Source organism: Sus scrofa, chromosome 13 (genome assembly GCF_054392235.1).
Source record: "Sus scrofa isolate SSC_HxYL_T2T_F1_AM1 chromosome 13, Sscrofa_HxYL_maternal_Yorkshire_Landrace_v2.0, whole genome shotgun sequence".
Taxonomy (NCBI): domain Eukaryota; kingdom Metazoa; phylum Chordata; class Mammalia; order Artiodactyla; family Suidae; genus Sus; species Sus scrofa.
This window is the reverse complement of record NC_139395.1, coordinates 97,785,922-97,804,887: the sequence shown is the minus strand read 5'-3', so window position 1 is coordinate 97,804,887 and position 18,966 is coordinate 97,785,922. Positions and strand designations below refer to the sequence as shown.

The 18,966-nt window shown below is 41.2% G+C and overlaps 1 protein-coding gene across 7 annotated transcripts in view; it reads left to right on the top strand.

The window, feature by feature from the left end:
* GK5 (glycerol kinase 5) overlaps positions 1 to 18,966 on the top strand; it is an 87,737-nt gene that overhangs the window by 2,431 nt on the left and 66,340 nt on the right. For all 7 annotated transcript variants that reach the window (XR_014824064.1, XM_021069569.2, XM_003483257.5 and 4 more), the window contains exons 2-3: positions 10,228 to 10,321; positions 12,029 to 12,104. Coding sequence is in view for 6 of the 7 variants with exons in the window: in XM_021069569.2 (XP_020925228.1) it covers positions 10,228 to 10,321; positions 12,029 to 12,104 (170 nt within the window). In the remaining variant the exon portion in view is untranslated. The remainder of the gene's footprint in view (positions 1 to 10,227; positions 10,322 to 12,028; positions 12,105 to 18,966) is intronic.

Below are 18,966 nucleotides of genomic sequence, written 5' to 3'. Positions count from 1 at the left end.
TTTTAACAAAGGGAGTTCCCACTGTGGCTCAGTGGTAACAAACCCGACTAGTATCCATGAAGTCACGGGTTCTATCACTGGCCTCAGTGGGTTAAGGATCTGGCATTGCCATGAGCTGTGATGCAGCTTGCAGACAAGGCTTGGATCTGTTGTTGCAATGGCTGAGGTGTAGGCTGGCAGCTGCAGCTCCGATTTGACCCCTAGTCTGGGGACGTTCATGTGCTGCTGGTGTGGCCGTTAAAAAAAAAAATTGAAAAAGAAAAGATTGAAAAAAAAAGCCACCTGAATTTCCAGTTGTGACTCAGTGGTTAACGAATTTGACTAGTATCCATGAGGATTCGGGTTTGATCCCTGGCCCCGCTCAGTGGGTTAAGGATCCATTGATGCCATGAGCTGTGATGTAGGTCGAAAACACGGCTTGAATCCCAAGTTGCTGTGGCTGTGGTGTAGGCTGCAGCTACAGCTACAGCTCTGATTTGATCCGTAGCCTGGGAAGCTCCATATGTCTTGGGTATGGTCCTAAGAAGACAAAAGACAAAAACAGTAACAGCAAAAAAACCCTGAAGAGATCACACTTTAGAGACAAGAACAAAAGAGGCCGTGTTGGTCTTTTGGTTAAAGTTGAAATCACAGGAGTTCCCGTCGTGGCTCAGTGGTTAACGAATCCGACTAGGAACCATGAGGTTGCAGGTTCCATCCCTGGCCTTGCTTAGTGAGTTAAGGATCCGACGTTGCTGTGAGCTGTGGTGTAGGTTGCAGATGCAGCTCAGATCTCTAGTTGCTGTGGCTGTGGCGTAGGCCGGTAGCTACAGCTCCAATTGGACCCCTAGCCTAGGAACTTCCATATGCCACGGGAGTGGCCCTAGAAATGGCAGAAAGACCAAAAAAAAAAAAGTTGAAATCACAAACAGAAACCTTCATAGAAGGCTACTAACTAGGCCTATCAGAAGACCTCAATTTTAAAAGTATGACATTTTTAAAATATTTATTTTTTTATTAAAGTATAGTTGATTTACAATGTTCCAATTTCTGCTATGTATTATGACATTTTTTTTTTCTCTTTTTAATGCTCCACCCTTGGCATATGGAGGTTCCCAAGCTAGGGGTTGAATCAGAGCTGAGCTGCCAGCTTGTACCACAGCCATAGCAATGCAGGATCCCAACCGTGTTTGCAACCTAACCACAGCTCATGGCAACACGGGATCCTTAACCCCCTGAGCGAGGCCAGGGATCGAACTGGAATCCTTATGGATACTAGTCAGGTTCGTTACCCTGCTGAGCCACAAGGGGGACTCCTATTATGACTTTTTTTTGTCTTTTTATTTTTTTAGGGCCGCACCTATAGCATATGGAGATTTCCAGGCAAGGGTTTGAATTGGAGCTATAGCTTCTGGCCTACACCACAGCCACAGCAACACGAGTTTGGAGCTGTGTCTGTGACCTACACCACAGCTCATGGCAATGCTGGATCCTTAACCCACTCAGTGAGGCCAGAAATTAAACATGGGTCCTCATGGATGCCAGTCAGATTTGTTTCTGCTGAGCCATGATGGGAACTCCCTATTGTGACATTCTTTAATAGCAAAGACATTTTTAGTCTTTTTCTATGTTATATTTTTTTATTATTATTATTTTTTATTTCTGCCTTTTCTAGGGCTGCTCCCATGGCATATGGAGGTTCCCAGGCTAGGGGTCTAATTAGAGCTGTAGCCGCTGGTCTATACCACAGCCACAGCAACATGGGATCTGAGCTGCGTCTGTGACCTACACCACAGCCCATGGCAACGCCGGATCCTTAACCCACTGAGCGAGGCTAGGGATCAAACCCGCAACCTCATCGTTCCTAATCAGATTCGTTTCTGCTGCCCCACGAGGGGAACTCCATAAATTTTTCTTTTTTCTTTTTTGGCTGCCTTGTGCATATGGAGTTTCCAGGCTAGGGATCAGATCTGAGCTGCAGTTGCAACCTAAGCCTCAGCTGTGGTAACGCCAGATCCTTAACCTTCTATGCCAGGTTGGGGGTTGAACCTGTGTCCCAGTGCTCCCAAGATCCCATTGCGCCACATGGAGAACTCCTGGACTCTTAAATAGTGATGTTATGAGGTAGAGTAATATTCAGAGTTGGAAATCCCATGTGTGAATATTTAATATTTTTACTTTTTCAAAATGAAGAAAGTTCATCATGTTTCCCATTGGAACATCATGCCATTGTGAGTAACTGAAAGATAATAACATCCTTATTGGAAGAACAGGACAGAAAGGACACTCCAAAGAAAACGGTGGGCTCTCCAATACTGTGTACCCTTGGTACATTCTTAAAAAAATTTGGTTGTTGTCTTTTGTTTTTAATCAACAAAACATATTTGTTTCTTAGCCTTGATTATATTCTTGATCTGATTTCAGTTTGGCCTTCCAAACTGTTGTGACATGTTTGAGGAGGGTGAGTTGTCTGGGATAGTGGAATGGGAGGAAGTGACCCTGCCAAATCTGGTTTGCAGACTTGACACAATGCTGGCCACACTGAGTTTGGGGGGCTGGGGATGAGGAAGTGTTTATTGTGGTTGAGCCATTACAGTCTGTGGTCATGAAAGTCCTGCGTGGAAAGAACAGAAATATTTGAGAGAAGGGAATAGATTTTGACAAATCTCTTTATTTCTAATGAGCTCACTGGTGAATAACCGACTCCTTCTTCATACCATCCCCATGTCTCCCTCATGTTCCCCACATTGTCAGTTTTCTCATAGTTCCTTTTCTTTTTGTCTGTTCATATTTTCAGTACGATGTCTTACCTCTATTTGGTATTTGCCACTAAAGAACTTCTGCTGTTCAACTCTCCAGAGAGTAAATCTCTTACCTTCTGCCCTGTTAGGGGCAGTGGATGGGATGGACGAGGGGAATTGGAGAGCTTTATAAAGATTTTGAACCAATCCTCTGTTCATCCTCATCTGGCATCCTAGCCTACTGAGATGCCACTAGTTGTCCGGATTGTACCCAAGAATCTTAAATGTTTGTATTTTTAATTTTGTTTTTATTTTTGGTTGCACTCACGGCATGCAGAAGTTCCAGGCCCAGAGAGAGAACCTGTGCCACAGCAGTGACCCAGAGCATACCAGTGACAATGCCAGATCCTTAACCCACTGAGCCACCAGGGATGTTTGTATTTTAATGAAGTCTTGAGAGGAATTGGAGATAAAATGCTTGTGTTCAAGTCATCATTTTAACCTGAAGCCATAGCTTCTTTTTATTTTATTTTTTGAATTAGCACACAGTAAAGTTGACTTTTTTGGTGAAAAAGTTGTGTGAGAAGTAACCCCAAAAAACTCCTTTATGCCAGCTAGCCCTTTGTAGTGAGACTCTTCTCCTACACCTGATCTCTGAAAACCACTGATCTATTTTCTACAACTGTAGTTTTTTGTCTAATTGAGAATGTCACACTAGTAGACCTATACAGTAAGTAGCCTCTGGAGACAGGCTTTTTTCAGCATAATGCCTTTGAGATTTATCTGTATTGTGTTCATTCCTTTTTATTTCTGAGTAGTAATCCATTACATGGATGTACCACATTCATTTTATTGAAGTACATTTCCATTGTTTCCAGTTTCTGGTGATTTAAAATAGAGCTGCTATAAACATTAGTGTACAGATTTTTTTTTTGTCTTTTGTCTTTGTAGGGGTGCACCCATGACATGTGGAAGTTCCCAGGCTAGGGGTCTAATCAGAGCTGTAGCCGCCAGCCCACACCACAGCCACAGCAGTGTGGGATCCGAGCTGTGTCTGCGACCTACACCATAGGTCACGGCACTGCTGGATCCTTAACCCACGGGCGAGGCTACGGATCAAACATGCATCCTCATGGATACTAGTTGGGTTTATTAACCACTGAGTCACGACAGGAACTCCTGGTGTACAGATTTTAATGTGAATGTTTGTCATTTCTCTGGGATAAATACCTAGGAGTAGGATTGTTGGGTCATTTGGTAAGTGAATGTTTTAACTTCAGAAATTGCCAAACGTTTCTGGAGTGACTACCACATTTTGCATTCCCACCAGCAATGTATATGAATTCCATTTGTTCTTCACCAACACTGGTATTGTCAGTATTTTTTATTTTAGGTACTCTGATGGATTTTTTGATATCTCATGGTGGTTTTGATTTGCGTTTCCCTAGTGGCTAATGATGTTGAATATTTCCATGTACATATTTTCTATCTGTATATCTTCTTTGATGAAGTGGCTGTTGAAGACTTTGGGTTTTTTTTTGTTGTTGTTGTTGTTTTTGTTTTTTTTTTTTTTTTTTTTTTTTGCTTTTTAGGGCTGCACCCGCCACATATGGAGATTCCCATGCTAAGAGTCAAATTGGAGCTACGGCTGCCGGCCTATGTCAGAGCCACAGCAACACCAGATCTGAGCCCCATCTACAAGCTACGCCACAGCTCTTGGCAACACCGGATCCTTAACCCACTGAACGGAGCTTATGGTTCCTATCTGGATTCGTTTCCGCTGTACCACGACGGGAACTCCCAACTTTGGGCCATTTTTTAATTGTTTTTTTTCTTACTGTTGAGTTTTGAGATTTTTAGATATATTCTTGTGTTGAATATGTGATTTACAGATATTCTCAACAAGTCTGGGCCTTGTCTTTTCTTTCTTTTTTTTTTTTTTTTTGCTGAACATGTGGAATTCCCTGGGCCAGGGACTGAACCTGCACCACAGCAGTGACCTAAGCTGCTCCAGTGACAATGCCAGATCTTTAACCTGCTGGCCACAGGGAACTCCTGTCTTTTACTTTTTTAACAGTAGCTTTTGCAGAGCAGACATTTTTAATTTTGATGAAGTCCAATTTATCAAATTTTTTGTTTCGTGAATTATACTTTTGATGTCATGTCTAAGATCTCTTCACCTAACCCAATTCACAAAGATTTTCTGCTCTGGTTTTTTTCTAATCCTTTTTATAGTTACATGTTTTACATTTAGGTCTATGATCCATTTTGACTTAATCTTTTTTGTAAGGGGTGAAGTTGAAGTTGAGGTTAGTTTTTTTGTATATGGATGTCTGATTATTTCAACTTTGTTGAAAAAGCTTTTTGTTTTTTGTTTTGTTTTGTTTTTTGTTTTTTGGCTGTGCTTGTAATATGCAGAAGTCCCTGGGCCAGGGATCAAACCCCTGCCATGGCAGTAACCAGATCTGCAGCAGTGACAACGCTGGATCCTTAACCTGCTGAGCAACCAGGGCACTCTGGAAAAGCACTCTTTTCTCCATTGAATCACCTTGTATATTTGTCGAAAATCAGTCAGCTATATTTGTGTGAGGTTTTTTTCCCTGGATTTTCTTCTGTTCCATTGATCCATTTGTCTATTTTTTAAATTTTTATTTTTTTATTAAAGTATAGTTGATTTACAGTGTTGTGCCAATTCCTGCTATACAGCAAGGTGACCCAGTCATATATACATACACACACACACACACACACACACACACACATTCCTTTTCTTATATTATCTTACATCACGGTCTATCCCAAGAGATTGGATATAGTTCCCTGTGCTATACTGTAGGACCTCATTGCTTATCCATTCTAAATGTAATAGTTTGTACCTACTAACCCCAGATTCCCAGTCCATCCACTCCCTTCCCCCTTTCCCTTGGCAGTCACAAGTCTGTTCTCCATGTTTGTGAATCTGTTTCTGTTTTGTAGATAGGTTCACTTGTGCCATGTTTTGGGTTCCACATATAAGTGATATCATATTATTTGTCTATTTTTATGATGATAGCGTTTCAATATGCTAAGCCATGCCATGGCTTAATAGTAAGTCTTTCAATTGCATAGTGTGGTTCCTCTAATTTTTATTCTTTTCTCTTTTTGTCTTGGGCCACACCATGGCATATGGGGCTCCTGAGCCAGGGATCAGATCTGAGCCACAGTTGAGACCCATGCTGCAGCTGTGGCAACACCAGATCCTTAACCCACTGTGTAGGGCGTCGAACCTGTGTCCCAGTGCTCCTGAGACGTTGCCAATCCCGTTGTGCCACAGCGAGAAATCCAACAATTTTTATTCTTTTTCAACATTGCTTTGGCAATTTTAGTTCTTTTGCCTTTCCATATAAATTTTAGAGTCGTCATATCTATATCTACAAAAAGTCCTAGGATTTTGATATAGAATTGTGGATGAAAGATCCTTTAGCACTCTGTAAAAATGTTGAGCCACTTCCTTCAGGCCTTCATGGTTCACATGAGAAAGCCACAGTCATTGGCTTTGATTGTGTGTGTAATGTGTCTGGTTGCTTTCAGTTTTGTTTTGTTTCGTTTTAGGTTTTCAGCATTTTAATTATGATTATTTGGGTGTGTAATGCTTTGGACTTATCCTGTTAGGAGTTTTCTAAACTCTTTGAATATGTAGATTTTAAATCTTTAACTGAACTCGGGAATTTTTAGCACTATTACTTCCCTGAAGTAATTTTTTTTCTGCACTGAACTCTTTCTTTTTTCCTTTGGGGCCTCTGATGACATAAATATTAGACCACTTACTCTTATCTGAGATCCCTGAGGCTTTATTCATTTTTTCCAATATTTTTTATTTCTATTGTTCAGATTAGATCATTTCTATTGATCTGTTTTCAAGCTTGTTGACTTTCTTCTGTTATCTGCATTCTACTGTTGAGCCTCTCCAGTGTATTTTTTTTTTTTTTTTTTTTTTTGGTCATTTTGCTATTTCTTGGGCCGCCCCTGCGGCATGTGGAGGTTTCCCAGGCTAGGGGTCGAATTGGAGCCATAGCCACCGGCCTATGCCAGAGCCACAGCAACGCAGGATCCGAGCCGTGTCTGCAACCTACACCACAGCTCACGGCAACGCCAGATCGTTAACCCACTGAGCAAGGGCAGGGACTGAACCTGCAACCTCATGGTTTCTAGTCGGATTTGTTAACCACGACGGGAACTCCTCCAGTGTATTTTTTAATTTAATTATTACTGTGTTTTTCCTTTTTAATTGATTTTTTTCCAGCTTTGTTGAGGTTGATTGACCAATAAAAATTGTATATATGTAAGGTGTACAAATTCATGGTTTGATATATATTGTGAAATGATTACCACAATCAAGCTAATTAATATACTCATCACCTCACATGGTTACCATTTGTTTGTGCATGTGCGTGTTGAGAAAACTTGAGAACTACTCTCTTAGCAAATTTCAGGTGTACGAAAGCTTATTATTAGCTATAGTCACCATGCTGTGTATTATGTCTCCAGAACTTAGTCACCTTATAGCTGAAAGTTTGTTTCCTTTGACCAGCATATTTCCATTTCCCCCACTACCCTAATGTATTTTTAAATTCTGAAATTGTCATTTCATTTTTCTTTATGCCTTTTATTTCTTTGCTGAGACTTTGTCTTTGCATTTGTTGCAAAAGAATTCGCCCTTACTTCTTGGAGCATTTTGGTAATAGCTACTTTAAAGTCTTTATCAGATATCTGTGTTAGAATAATGATGGTGTCTCTATGTTTTCCTGTGTGAGCTGAGATTTTTTTTGCTTCTTCATATACCCTGTAACTTTGGATTGTATCCTGAACATTTTGAGTGTCACCTTACAAGATTTGGGGTCTTGTGTAACGTCTATGATGAAGGTTGATATTTGTCTTTTAGCAGGCAATTAATACAATTGTGTTCACACTGCAAATGCTGACCAGTTTTCTGTGCACCTTGGTTTCAATGTTAGTTCTGTTTTCAAGATCTTGGCCGTGGAGTTCCTATTGTGGCTCAGTGGGTTAAGAATCGGACATAATGTCTTTGAGGCTGCAGGTTCAATCCCTGGCCTCACTTAGTGGGTTAAGGATCCCATGTTGCTGTGGCTGTGGCGTAGGCCAGCAGCTGCGGCTCCAATTCGACCCCTAGCCTGAGAATCTCCATATGCCACAGGTGTGGCCATTCAAAAAATAAAAAAGAGGTCTTAGCCCTCCTGTTTAGTTCTGCCTCGTGTAGTATATGCCACCTAGAGGGCAGTCTGGGACCTGGGTGGTGTCCGTTCCTTAGTTCTGCTCTTAATGTCTTTGCTGTGGTTTTTAGGACTATTTTCACATATATGCTGCAGCTTGGAGGTGAGCCTAGGATTTCATCCACAACTTTCTGGAGTAGCTTTCCTGAGCTCTTCCCTCTCTCAGATCTTCTTGGTACTTTTCAGCTCCCTGGACCTCGCCATTTGGGTCCTCTTGCCAGAAACTGGAGCTTTCATTCCTCCATTCTGCTGGGCACTGCCTTTGTGCTTCTCTGGGGCTGGGCATCAGAAGCATCCGAGAGAAGAAAGCCATTGGGGATTCACTTACCCTCTGGTGCCCACAGCTTCTCTGATTAGAGAGGAAGTTTTACTTCCCTCAGTGTTTTAGATGCTTGTGGTGGCTGCTGCAGGCACCACTTGGGGATGGCCTGAATGTAAAAGTATGGAAGCAAAGGGGGATTAAAAAGAAAAATGAGGATTTCTCCCATTCCTGCTGAGTGTCACTGAAAACTCTTGGAGTTTCCACTGCACCCTGGTACCCACTTCTGGTTTTCAGGCTGTCTTGCATCCAGGCCAAGGCATACCAGAAAAAAATAGGACACAAGACCAGTTCAATGGTGTTTTAATTCTTACCTTCTTCCCCTGTCTGCCTGCCACCATATACTTTTCAGAGTCCATAAATAGCTAGTCCATGCATTCTTTTTTTTTTTTTTTTTTTTTGCTTTGCAACATATGGCATATGGAGATATGGAGGTTCCCAGGCTAAGGGTGAAACGAGCTACAGCTGCCAGCCTACACTACAGTCACAACTATTCGGGATCTGAGCCGCATCTGCGACCTATACCACAGGTCACGGCAATGCCAGATCCTTAACCCACTGAGCAAGGCCAGGGATCAAACCTGCAACCTCATGGTTCCTAGTTGGATTCATTTCGTTGCACCATGATGGGAACTCCTAGTCCATGCATTCTTGCCAGGGTTTTTTTTGTTTGTTTTTTGTTTTTTTCCTTGCCCTTGGTTGTGGAAGTTCCTGGGCTAGGGATCTTACCTGTGCCACAGCAGTGGTTACCTGAGCCGCTGTAGTGACATTGCTGGATCCTTAACCTGCTATGCCACAGGAAAAATCCTCTCTCTAGGTTTTATATCAGCATTCAGTGGGAGAAACAGGCTGGAGTGTGCTTACTTCATCATAATCTGAACTGAAACTCAGTACTTTGATAATTTTGGGGGTTTTTTTTGGTTTTACCTTTTCTTATTACAAAACCAACACATCCTCCTTATAGAAAACTTGGAAAATAAGCTTGGAAAAAAAAGATACAGATTAAATAGTAGTTCCCTGGTGGCTCAGTGGTTTCAGGCTCCAGCATTGTCAACTGCTATGGCTTGGCTCGCTGCTGTAGCACAGGTTTGATCCCTAGCCCAGGAACTTCACTATGTCACGGGCACAGCCAGAAAGACAGAAAGCAAAACAAAACCAAAAACCAAAAAACCAAAAACCAAAAAACCAAAAAACTGATAGGAGTTACTGTTGTGGCTCAGCAGAAACGAATCAGACCACTATTATGAGGGACGCGGGTTTGATCCTTGGCCGCGCTCAGTGGGTTAAGGATCTGGTGTTGCTGCGAGCTGTGGTATAGGCCAGAAGCTGCAGCTCCAATTCCACCCCTAGTCTGGGAACCTCCATATGCTATGGCGATGGGTGCACCCCCTAAAAAAAAAACCTAATAAAGATAAAGCTAAAATCTTTGCAACGCATTAACTATAGAAAATTGTTATTTTGGTGTATTCCTTTTTATTTCGTATATGTATTTTTTCCATCCTAACAATAAAAATGAATTAGATAGTAAATAAAATCATGCTTTTAATTTTTTTTTTTTTTTTTTTTTTTTTTTTGTCTTTTTGCTATTTCTTGGGCTGCTCCCACGGCATATGGAGGTTCCCAGGCTAGGGGTCAGATCGGAGCTGTAGCCTCCGGCCTACGCCAGAGCCACAGCAACGTGGGATCCGAGCCGGGTCTGCGGCCTACACCACAGCTCACGGCAACGCCGGATTGTTAACCCACTGAGCAAGGGCAGGGACCGAACCCGCAACCTCATGGTTCCTAGTCGGATTCGTTAACCATGCGCCACGACGGGAACTCCGCTTTTAATTATTTTAATTAGTAAAACCGTAAGACCCAGATGCTACTGACTTGATCTAATGTTGATTTCACTAAATCTTCTTTTTTTCCTAAACAGGTAGAAAGTCTTTATCCTCAAACTGGCTGGGTTGAAATTGATCCTGATGTTCTCTGGCTTCAATTTGTTGCTGTAATAAAAGAATCTGTCAAAGGTAATTTGATTTATTAAAGTAAATTAAAGAGGAAAACAGTCATGGTCTAAAGCTTAGCTCTTAAAGAACGTTTTGAGCGCAAACCTTCTCTAAGAACACGATGAAAGATGACTCGTAAATGTACATTCGAAAAGATCTTTTACTTCATTTTTATGACTCTTTTTTTTTTTGCTTTTTTTGCTTTTTAGGGACACATCCACAGCATATGGAGTTTCCCAAGCTAGGGGTCGAACCAGAGCTGAAGCTGCTGGCCTAAGCCACAGCCACAGCAAGGCAGGATTCTTAACCCACTGTGCGAGGCCAGGGATCAAACCCAAGTCCTCACGGATGCTAGTCAGATTTGTTAACCACTGAGCCTTGACGGGAACTCCCATTTTTATGACTGAATTGCTTCTCCTTCTCACTTTTCTGGTTTGAAGTATTTCAAAACCTGTTTAAAAAATGTTGAAAGAATACTGCACTGAATACTTATATATGTTCTCCTAGATTCATGCATTTTTTGCGATATTTACTTTACCATCCTCTGCAAACTTTTAATCTTTTTGGCTGATTGATGTGAGAGTTGGTTGTGATGTAATAACCTGTTTTCCCTAAATACTTCAGCATTACCTCCAGAGAAAAGGGGAATTCTTATACATAAACACAATGCAGTTATCACTCAGGAAAAGTAACAGTAGGTCCTCAATATTCCCCTCTTATCTCAATCTTGAATAACTTTTCAGTCCAGAATCCGAGGATGAGGCATTGCATTTGGCAATCGGTCTGTTTAGCCTCCTTTATTTTTATTTATTTATTCTTTTTGCTTTTTAGGGCCGCACGTGTGGCCTATGGAAGTTCCCTGGCTAGGGGTCTAATCAGAGCTACAGCTGCTGGCCTACGCCAGAGCCACAGCAACACCGAGTGAGGCCATGGATTGAACCACAACCTCAGATTCATTTCCGCTGTGCCACAATGGGAACTCCTGTTTCGTCTCCTTTAATCTAGAGCAGTTTCTTCATGACACTGACAGTTTTCAAAGGTATAGACCCGTTTAACAGACTCTCCTGCATTTGGCGGTTGTCTCTTTCCTCATGATCAGGTTCAGGTTAACTGTTTATTGAAAAGAATATGGTGCAGGGGCTAATGTGTCTTCCTTGGTGCTCTAACTGTAGTAATTTCTCATTTGCTCAGTGGATAAATTGCTCTTGTAAAAAGAATGTCACAAAAATACCCAAGTTGCTAAATATTTTAAGAAACTTGGACCTTCCAAAATCCATGTTTTTCTTTGCAACCTGGCATCTGTGAGGAAAATAAGATCTATGCTTTAGTGTTTATACTACTTTCCCTGAGGACTTTCTCTTGTTGCCATCAACCAGCTTCTCTTACCACGGATCATTGCTTAAATTAAGACCCAATTTTTTTTAATTGTCAAGAAGAAAATACAACCTGACTGACTTAAAGTAGTGTTTGTTTTTTTCCTAACTTTTAAAGCAAAAAGGTCATTTTATTATTATTAGAATATGATCTTTTTCCCCTTTAAGTAAAATAAATACTACAGAATCATTCTAGTAATGCTTTATTGATTAGTTCCATTTGTGTTATTAAAATGCAATGCTAAACCCAGTTGTTTTTCTTAAATATTATATTGAACAATTTATTTTCCATATTCTAATATTGTAAAACAAAACCTCAGGCAGTTACATGTGTTTTATCCATCTTTATTTTCAGCTGCAGGAATAGAGATGAATCAAATTGTCGGTCTTGGCATTTCAACACAGAGAGGAACCTTTCTTACGTGGGACAAGTAAGTACATTGTGTGCTAAGGACTATTGTTGGGTTCATACCACACTGAACCCATTGCAGTGAAACCTGTTTGGAGAGTTTTAAATATATGAATTTAGAACAATTTTGCTTGGTTAAGAGAGATGAAAGTTGGCCTAGTTTCTGGCTTATTAAATATGCTCCCTGCTTGTCATCTAGCCTTGGCTTAAATAGTAGTAATAAAAAGACTGTTGTTGTCATTGAAATTCTCCATTTCCTTGTTTATGTGAGTTAGTTTTTCAAATAAGCATGGATTGAAGATCTAAAAAACTAGCTTATAGCTAAAAAGATCCAGGAAAACCTGGCCCATTTTATTTTATTTATTTTGTCATCTTAGGGCTGCACCCATGGCATATGGAAGTACCCAAACTAGGGGTCGAATTAGAGCTGTAGCTGTGGCCTACACCACAGCCACAGCAACATGGGATCCAAGCTGCGTCTGTGACCTACACCACAGCTCACAGCAATGCCAGATCCTTAACCCAGTGAGCAAGGCCAGGAATTGAACCCTTGTCCTCATGGATAGTAGTTGGGTTCATTACCACTGAGCCATGATGGGAGCTCCAAACCTGGCCCATTTTAGAAACACAAGACTATAATTATGTTTTATATTTTTAGTCTACTCCAAATTTAGTATTTAGGTACCTAGAGTGTATGAGTTATGTATGGATTAAACACAGTTATAATAACATAATGACTACTATGTAGTGGATTCTTGTGATACCTCCTTCAGGTTCTGATATCCTTACAAACAATCCTGTTATTTGGTTGTTATGTCTTATTCAAAGCCATTCAGTTAATAAATAGAGCCAAGATTCCAAATTATCTTTTTGATCCCAAAGAATATGCTCTTTCTATTACTCCCATATTGCCTTCAACATGTGTTTTTTTTGTATTAAAGAGAATAACAGCATAAACAGTGTAAAATGTTTTTTTGTTACCAAGCCTTGCACTCCAAAGGGCATCTTGAGCTTAGGGTAGTGGGGAAGAAAGTGAAGAATGTAGAGGTAGGGATAAGTCTAAGAAATATAACAATGGTGAATTCAAAGAGCTTGGACTTAAAATTCAGTGTTAGGCAAAAGGAAGAAGTTGAAATTTTCCAATATTTCCAGTATTTGATTGGGTGGGATCAAGAAGTGGAATAGGAAGACTCTGAGCTCACCTCTCTCCACAAATGCATCAAAACTAGAGTTGTAGTTATATAGAGCAGCTCCTTCTTAGAACAACCTGAGGGCTAGCAGAATGGCTCTTCTACAACCAAGGTTATTAAAGAGAGAACATATTGTTTCTGGTAGGAGGGGAGGAGGAGCAATCTAATCAGGACCTGTAACCCTAGTGGGTAACCCAGAAGAGGAGGGGGATATCATAGGCTGGGGTGGCTTTCCTGAGAAACAAGGGAATTGAGTCCAATTTTGGGTACCTTAGCCCTGGGGTTCAACATTGGGAAAACAAGCTTTCTTGGCTAGTTTGAAAACCAACAGGGTTTAGCAGAAAGCTGTAGAAACCAGGACTCCTCTCTTGAAGAGTACACACAGACTTGCCTGCTCTCAGTTATAGTGCAAAAGCAGCAGATTGAAAATATCTCATGTTCTGGCTGGCCTACCAGGACTGCCCCTCAGCCCACACTGGGCTTCTGTTCCAGTACTGCTTCTAAACAAGCTGCAAACTTGCACCAGGGTGAAGCTGAATTAGCTCAAGATTTGCAGCTTAAGCCCAATAGGCTCCAGTCCTGCCTCTGACCAAAGTGGATATTGCCATCACACTGGGGAGAAGTGGCATTAGCTTAGATCTGCAGCTCCAGCCTCTTTGGCTCTGGCCCTGTCCTGAGCCTGGAAAAAGCCCCAGCTTACTCCTAGCTCCAGCCCTAACCCCTCCTTCTTTAGTCATATATCCCATCAAGGTGGCAGCTACCAGCACACCTGAGACAAGATATGATTAATGCTCACTTCAGATTTAGCTCTCCCACCAAAGCCACTGGGCACATGCAGACTGCATAGGAATGCTCCCACTCAAAAGTATACCTTTAAGACCAAGATAGGTAACTGTTTAACCTGATTTCATAGGGACAAAAAGAGAAATTCAAACAAAATGAGAAGACAGAGGAATATGTTCCAAATGAAAGAATAAGATGAAATCCCAGGAAAAAAACCTAATAAAATGAAGATAAGTTATTTACCTGATTGAAGAGTTTAATAGGAATAAAAATGCTCACTGAACTCAGGAAAAGAATATAGGAGCACAGTGAGAACTTCAACAAAGAACTAGAAAATATAAAAAAAGAATCAGAGCAGAAGAACACAATAATTGAAACTAAAATTTACTAGAAGGAATTAATAGAAGATTAAGTAATATAGAAGAATTCATAAGTGACCTGGAAGACAAAATAGTGGAAATCACCCAATCAAAATGGCAAAAAAAAAAAAAAAAAAAAAAAAATTGAAGACAATTTAAGGAATTTGTGGGAAATCATCAGGAATGCTAACATTCGGAATTCCCATTGTGGCTCAGCAGTAACAAACCTGACTAGTATCCATGAGGACATGGGTTTAATCCCTGGCCCAGATGAGTGTGTTAAGGATCTGGTGTTGCTGTGAGCTGCGGTGTATGTTGCAGATGTGGCTTAGGTCTGGCATTGCTGTGGCTGCAGCTCCAATTTGACCCCTAGCCTGGGAACTTCCATATGTCATGGGTGTAGCCCTAAAAAAAAGAATGCTAACATTCACATTAAAGGGGTCCCAGAAGGAGAAAAGAGAGAGAAAGGGGTAGAAAACATACTTGATGAAATTATGGCTGAAAACTTCCCTAAACTGAAAAAGGAAACAGATTCCCAAGTCCAGGAAGCACACAGAGTCCCAAACAAGATGAACCCAAAGAGACCCACCTGAAGACATATTATAATTAAAATGGTAAAAGTGCAAGAGAGAATTCTAAAGGCAGCAAGAGAAAAAGAGTCACATACAAGGGAACACCTGTAAGGTTACCAGCTGATTTTTTTCAGTAGAAACTCTAAAGGCCAAAAGGGAGTGGCATGATATATTTAAAGTGCTGTAAGGGAAAAACTTACGGTAGGATACTCTACTCCTTCAGAATTGAAGGAGAAACAAAGAGTTTCCCAGACCAGCAAAAACTGAAAGAATTCTTTACTACCAAACTGGCCTTATAAGAAATGTTAAAGGTCTTCCTTAAGTGAAAAAGAAAGGGCTATAACAAGAAATAAGAACATATTGGGAGTTTTCATTGCAGCTCAGCGGGTTATGAACCCATCTAGTATCCATGAGGATGCAGGTTCAATCCCTGGCCTTGCTCAGTGGGTTAAGGATCTAGCATTGCCATGAGCTGTGGTGTAGGTTGCAAACATGGCGTAGATCCTGTGTTGTGGCTTTGGTGTAGGCTGTCAGCTGTAGCTCCGATTTGACTCCTACTCTGGGAACTTCCATATGCCACAGGTGCAGCCCACAAAAAAAAGAAAAGAAGAGAAAATATTTAAAGGAAAAGATCTGATAAATGTAAATATATAGGAAAGGCAGTCGATCAACCACTTAAATAAGTTAGTATTAAGGTTAAAGACAAAAATTGTAAAATCAACTACAACTGTAATAAACAGGGGATACTCATAAAGGTGTAAAATATGACAGCAAAACAAAAAGTTGAGAGGATAGTAAAAAAAGTAGAGTTTTAAGAATGTGTTGGAACTTATAATGACTATTATTCTAAAACAAGTGGATATATTTACAGATTGATATGTATGAGCCTCATGGTAAACACAAATAAAAAACCTACAATAGATGCACAAAAAACAAAGAGAAAGGAATCCAAACATAGTATTTTTTAAAATTGTCAAACCACAAGGGAAGAGATTAAAATGAGAAGAAAAAACAACTACAAAAGCAGCCAAAAAACTAGTAACAAAATGGCAATAAGTACATACATATATATTTTTTCACTTTTTTTTAGGGCCACACCTGCAACATACGGAAGTTCCCAGGCTAGGAGTTGAATCAGAGCTACAGCTGCTAGTCTGTGCCACAGCCATGGCAACACAGGATCCAAGCTGGGATCTGAGCTGAATCTGCGACCTGCACCACAGCTCATGGCAGTGCTGGATCCTCGACCCACTGAACAAGGCCAGGGATCAAACTGGCATCCTCATGGATACTAGTCAGATTTGTTTCTGCTGAGCCACAACAGGAACTCCCAAGCAATAAGTACAGACCTATTAATCATCACTTTTAATGTAAATAGATTAAATGCTCCAATCAAAAGACATAGAGTAGCTGATTGGATAAAAACAACAAGACCGTCTATATGCTACCTACAAGACTCACTTCAGTGCTAAAGATACACACATTGAAAGTGAAGGGATTAAAAAAGATATTTCAGGAGTTCCCATTGTCGCTCAGAGAGTTAAGAACCTGAGTAGTACCCATGAGGACAAGGGTTTGATCCCTGGCCTTGCTCAGCGAGTTAAGGATCTGGCATTTCTGCAAGCTGTGGCGTAGGTTGTGGATGCAGCCCAGACCCAACATTGCTACAGCTGCAGCTTCAGTTTGACCCATAGCCTGGGAACTTCCATATGCTGCAGGTACAGCCCTAAAAATACAAAGATTGGAGTTCCCGTCGTGGCGCAGTGGTTAAAAAATCCCACCAGGAACCATGAGGTTGTGGGTTCGGTCCCTGCCCTCGCTCAGTGGGTTAAGGATCCGGCGTTGCCATGAGCTGTGGTGTAGGTCGCAGACGCAGCTCGGATCCCGCGTTGGATCCTGTTGGTCTGGTGCAGGCCGGCAGCTACAGCTCCAATTCGACCCCTAGCCTGGGAACCTCCATATGCTGTGGGAGCGGCCCCAGAAAAGGCAAAAAGACAAAAAAAAAAAAAAAAAAAAGATGTTTTATGCCAATAGAAACAAAAAGCTGGAGTAGCAGTACTCATATCAGACAAAATAGACTTTAAACCAAAATCTATAATAAAAGAAAAAGAAGGACATTGATTATATAATGATAAATGGGTAAATCCAAAAAAGGGATGTTAGACTTGTAAATATATATGCATCCAATACAGGAGCACCTAAATATATACAGTAAATATTAACAGATATAAAGGGAGAAACTGACAATAATACAATAATATTAGAACTTTAACACCCCAAGCACATTAATGAATAGATCACCCAGACAAAATCAATATGGAAACATTGGCGTTAAATAACATATTAGACCAGACTGACTTAATAGATATCTGTAGAACATTCCATCCCAGTCCAGCAGAATATCCATTCTTCTCAAGTGCACAGGATAGATCATATGATAAGCCACAGAGCAAGTTTCAATCAATTTTAAGAAGATTGAGGAGTTCCCATCATGGCTAAGTGGTTAATGAATCTGACTAGCATCCATGAGGATGCAGGTTTGATCCCTGGCCTTGCTCAGTGGGTTAAGGATCTGGTGTTGCTGTGAGCTGTGGTGTAGGTCACAGACGCGGCTCGGATCCTGAGTTGCTGTGGCTGTAGTATAGGCTGGCAGATGTAGCTCCGATTCGACCCAGAGCCTGGGAACCTCCATATGCCACAGGTGAGGCCCTAAAAAGCAAAAAAAAAAAAAGAAGATTGAAATTATATCCAGCATCTTTTCTGATTATAGTGGTATAAAACTAGAAATCAAACAAGTGGAGACTGAAAACATGCTATTAAAAAATCATTGGGTCAATAAGGATATTAAAAATAATTTTGATGTTTAGGAAGAGGTGATAGAAATTGTAGAGAATGTTAAGAGGAGGGCTGAGTTACTTGGTGATGAGAGTGGGTAGAATGTTTGGTTTGAGACTTGCGAATGTGGAGATAACCCAAAAGTGGTTAGAAGATTGGTCTGGTTTAGACTGAGGCTCCTTTCCTCCAGATTGGTACTCTTTCTTTCAGGGCATAATGCATCTCATGTTGATGCCTGCATCTGCAGTCCCCCTGTGCCTCCCTCCAACTCCCTGCCCAGGGTCTTGAGCACAGCAAGTTCTTTTTTTTTTTTTTTTTTTTAGGGCCACACCCACAGCATATGGAGATTCCTGGGCCAGGGGTTGAATCGGAGCTACAGCTTCTGGCCTACACCACAGCCACAGCAACTTGGGATCTGAGCCACATCCATGATCTACACCATAGCTCACAGTAACACTGCATCCTTAAACCACTGAACAAGGCCGGGGATTGAACCTGCATCCTCATGGATCCTGGTTGGGTTCCTTAACCACTGAGCCACGAAGGGAACTCCCAGCAAGCCTTAGGTAGTACATTAATCAGATGAAGGAATAAATGAGTTAAAGTCATCCGAGGAGATTCAGGGTTTCTAAACAGTGGCACTCTTGACATTTGGGGCCAGGTAATACTTTGTTCTTAGGGGCTGTCCTGGGCACAGTAGGGTGTTTAGTAGCATCCCTGACCTCACTAGTTACCAGTAACATCTCACTCCCCCAGTTTCACAACCAAAAATGTCTTCAGACATTGCCAAATGTGTCCTGAGGAGCAGGTAACTCCCAGTTGAGAACTGATGACGGTTGTATCCTCTGGTAGAGATTAAATGGATAGAAGAGAGGAAGGCAGAGGATTTGGACAGAGAGTTTCTCCCCTTCCTCCCCTTCCCCCTCCTCCCCCCTAGAATGCAAAATGCTGGCAAAATAGGACCAAGGCAGATCTGGGAGGTGGATGGTATGGAAGTAGGGCCAGGAGAGTATCTCCAGGGAAAGACTAATTGGAAATTTCATGTTTGGTTGCATTTGGAGATCAGGTCATTGGCCACAGAGAATGCTTTCATCAGAACCTGCATACAAGGTCATTCATAGCAGAAAGGTCATAGTATTGTGTGT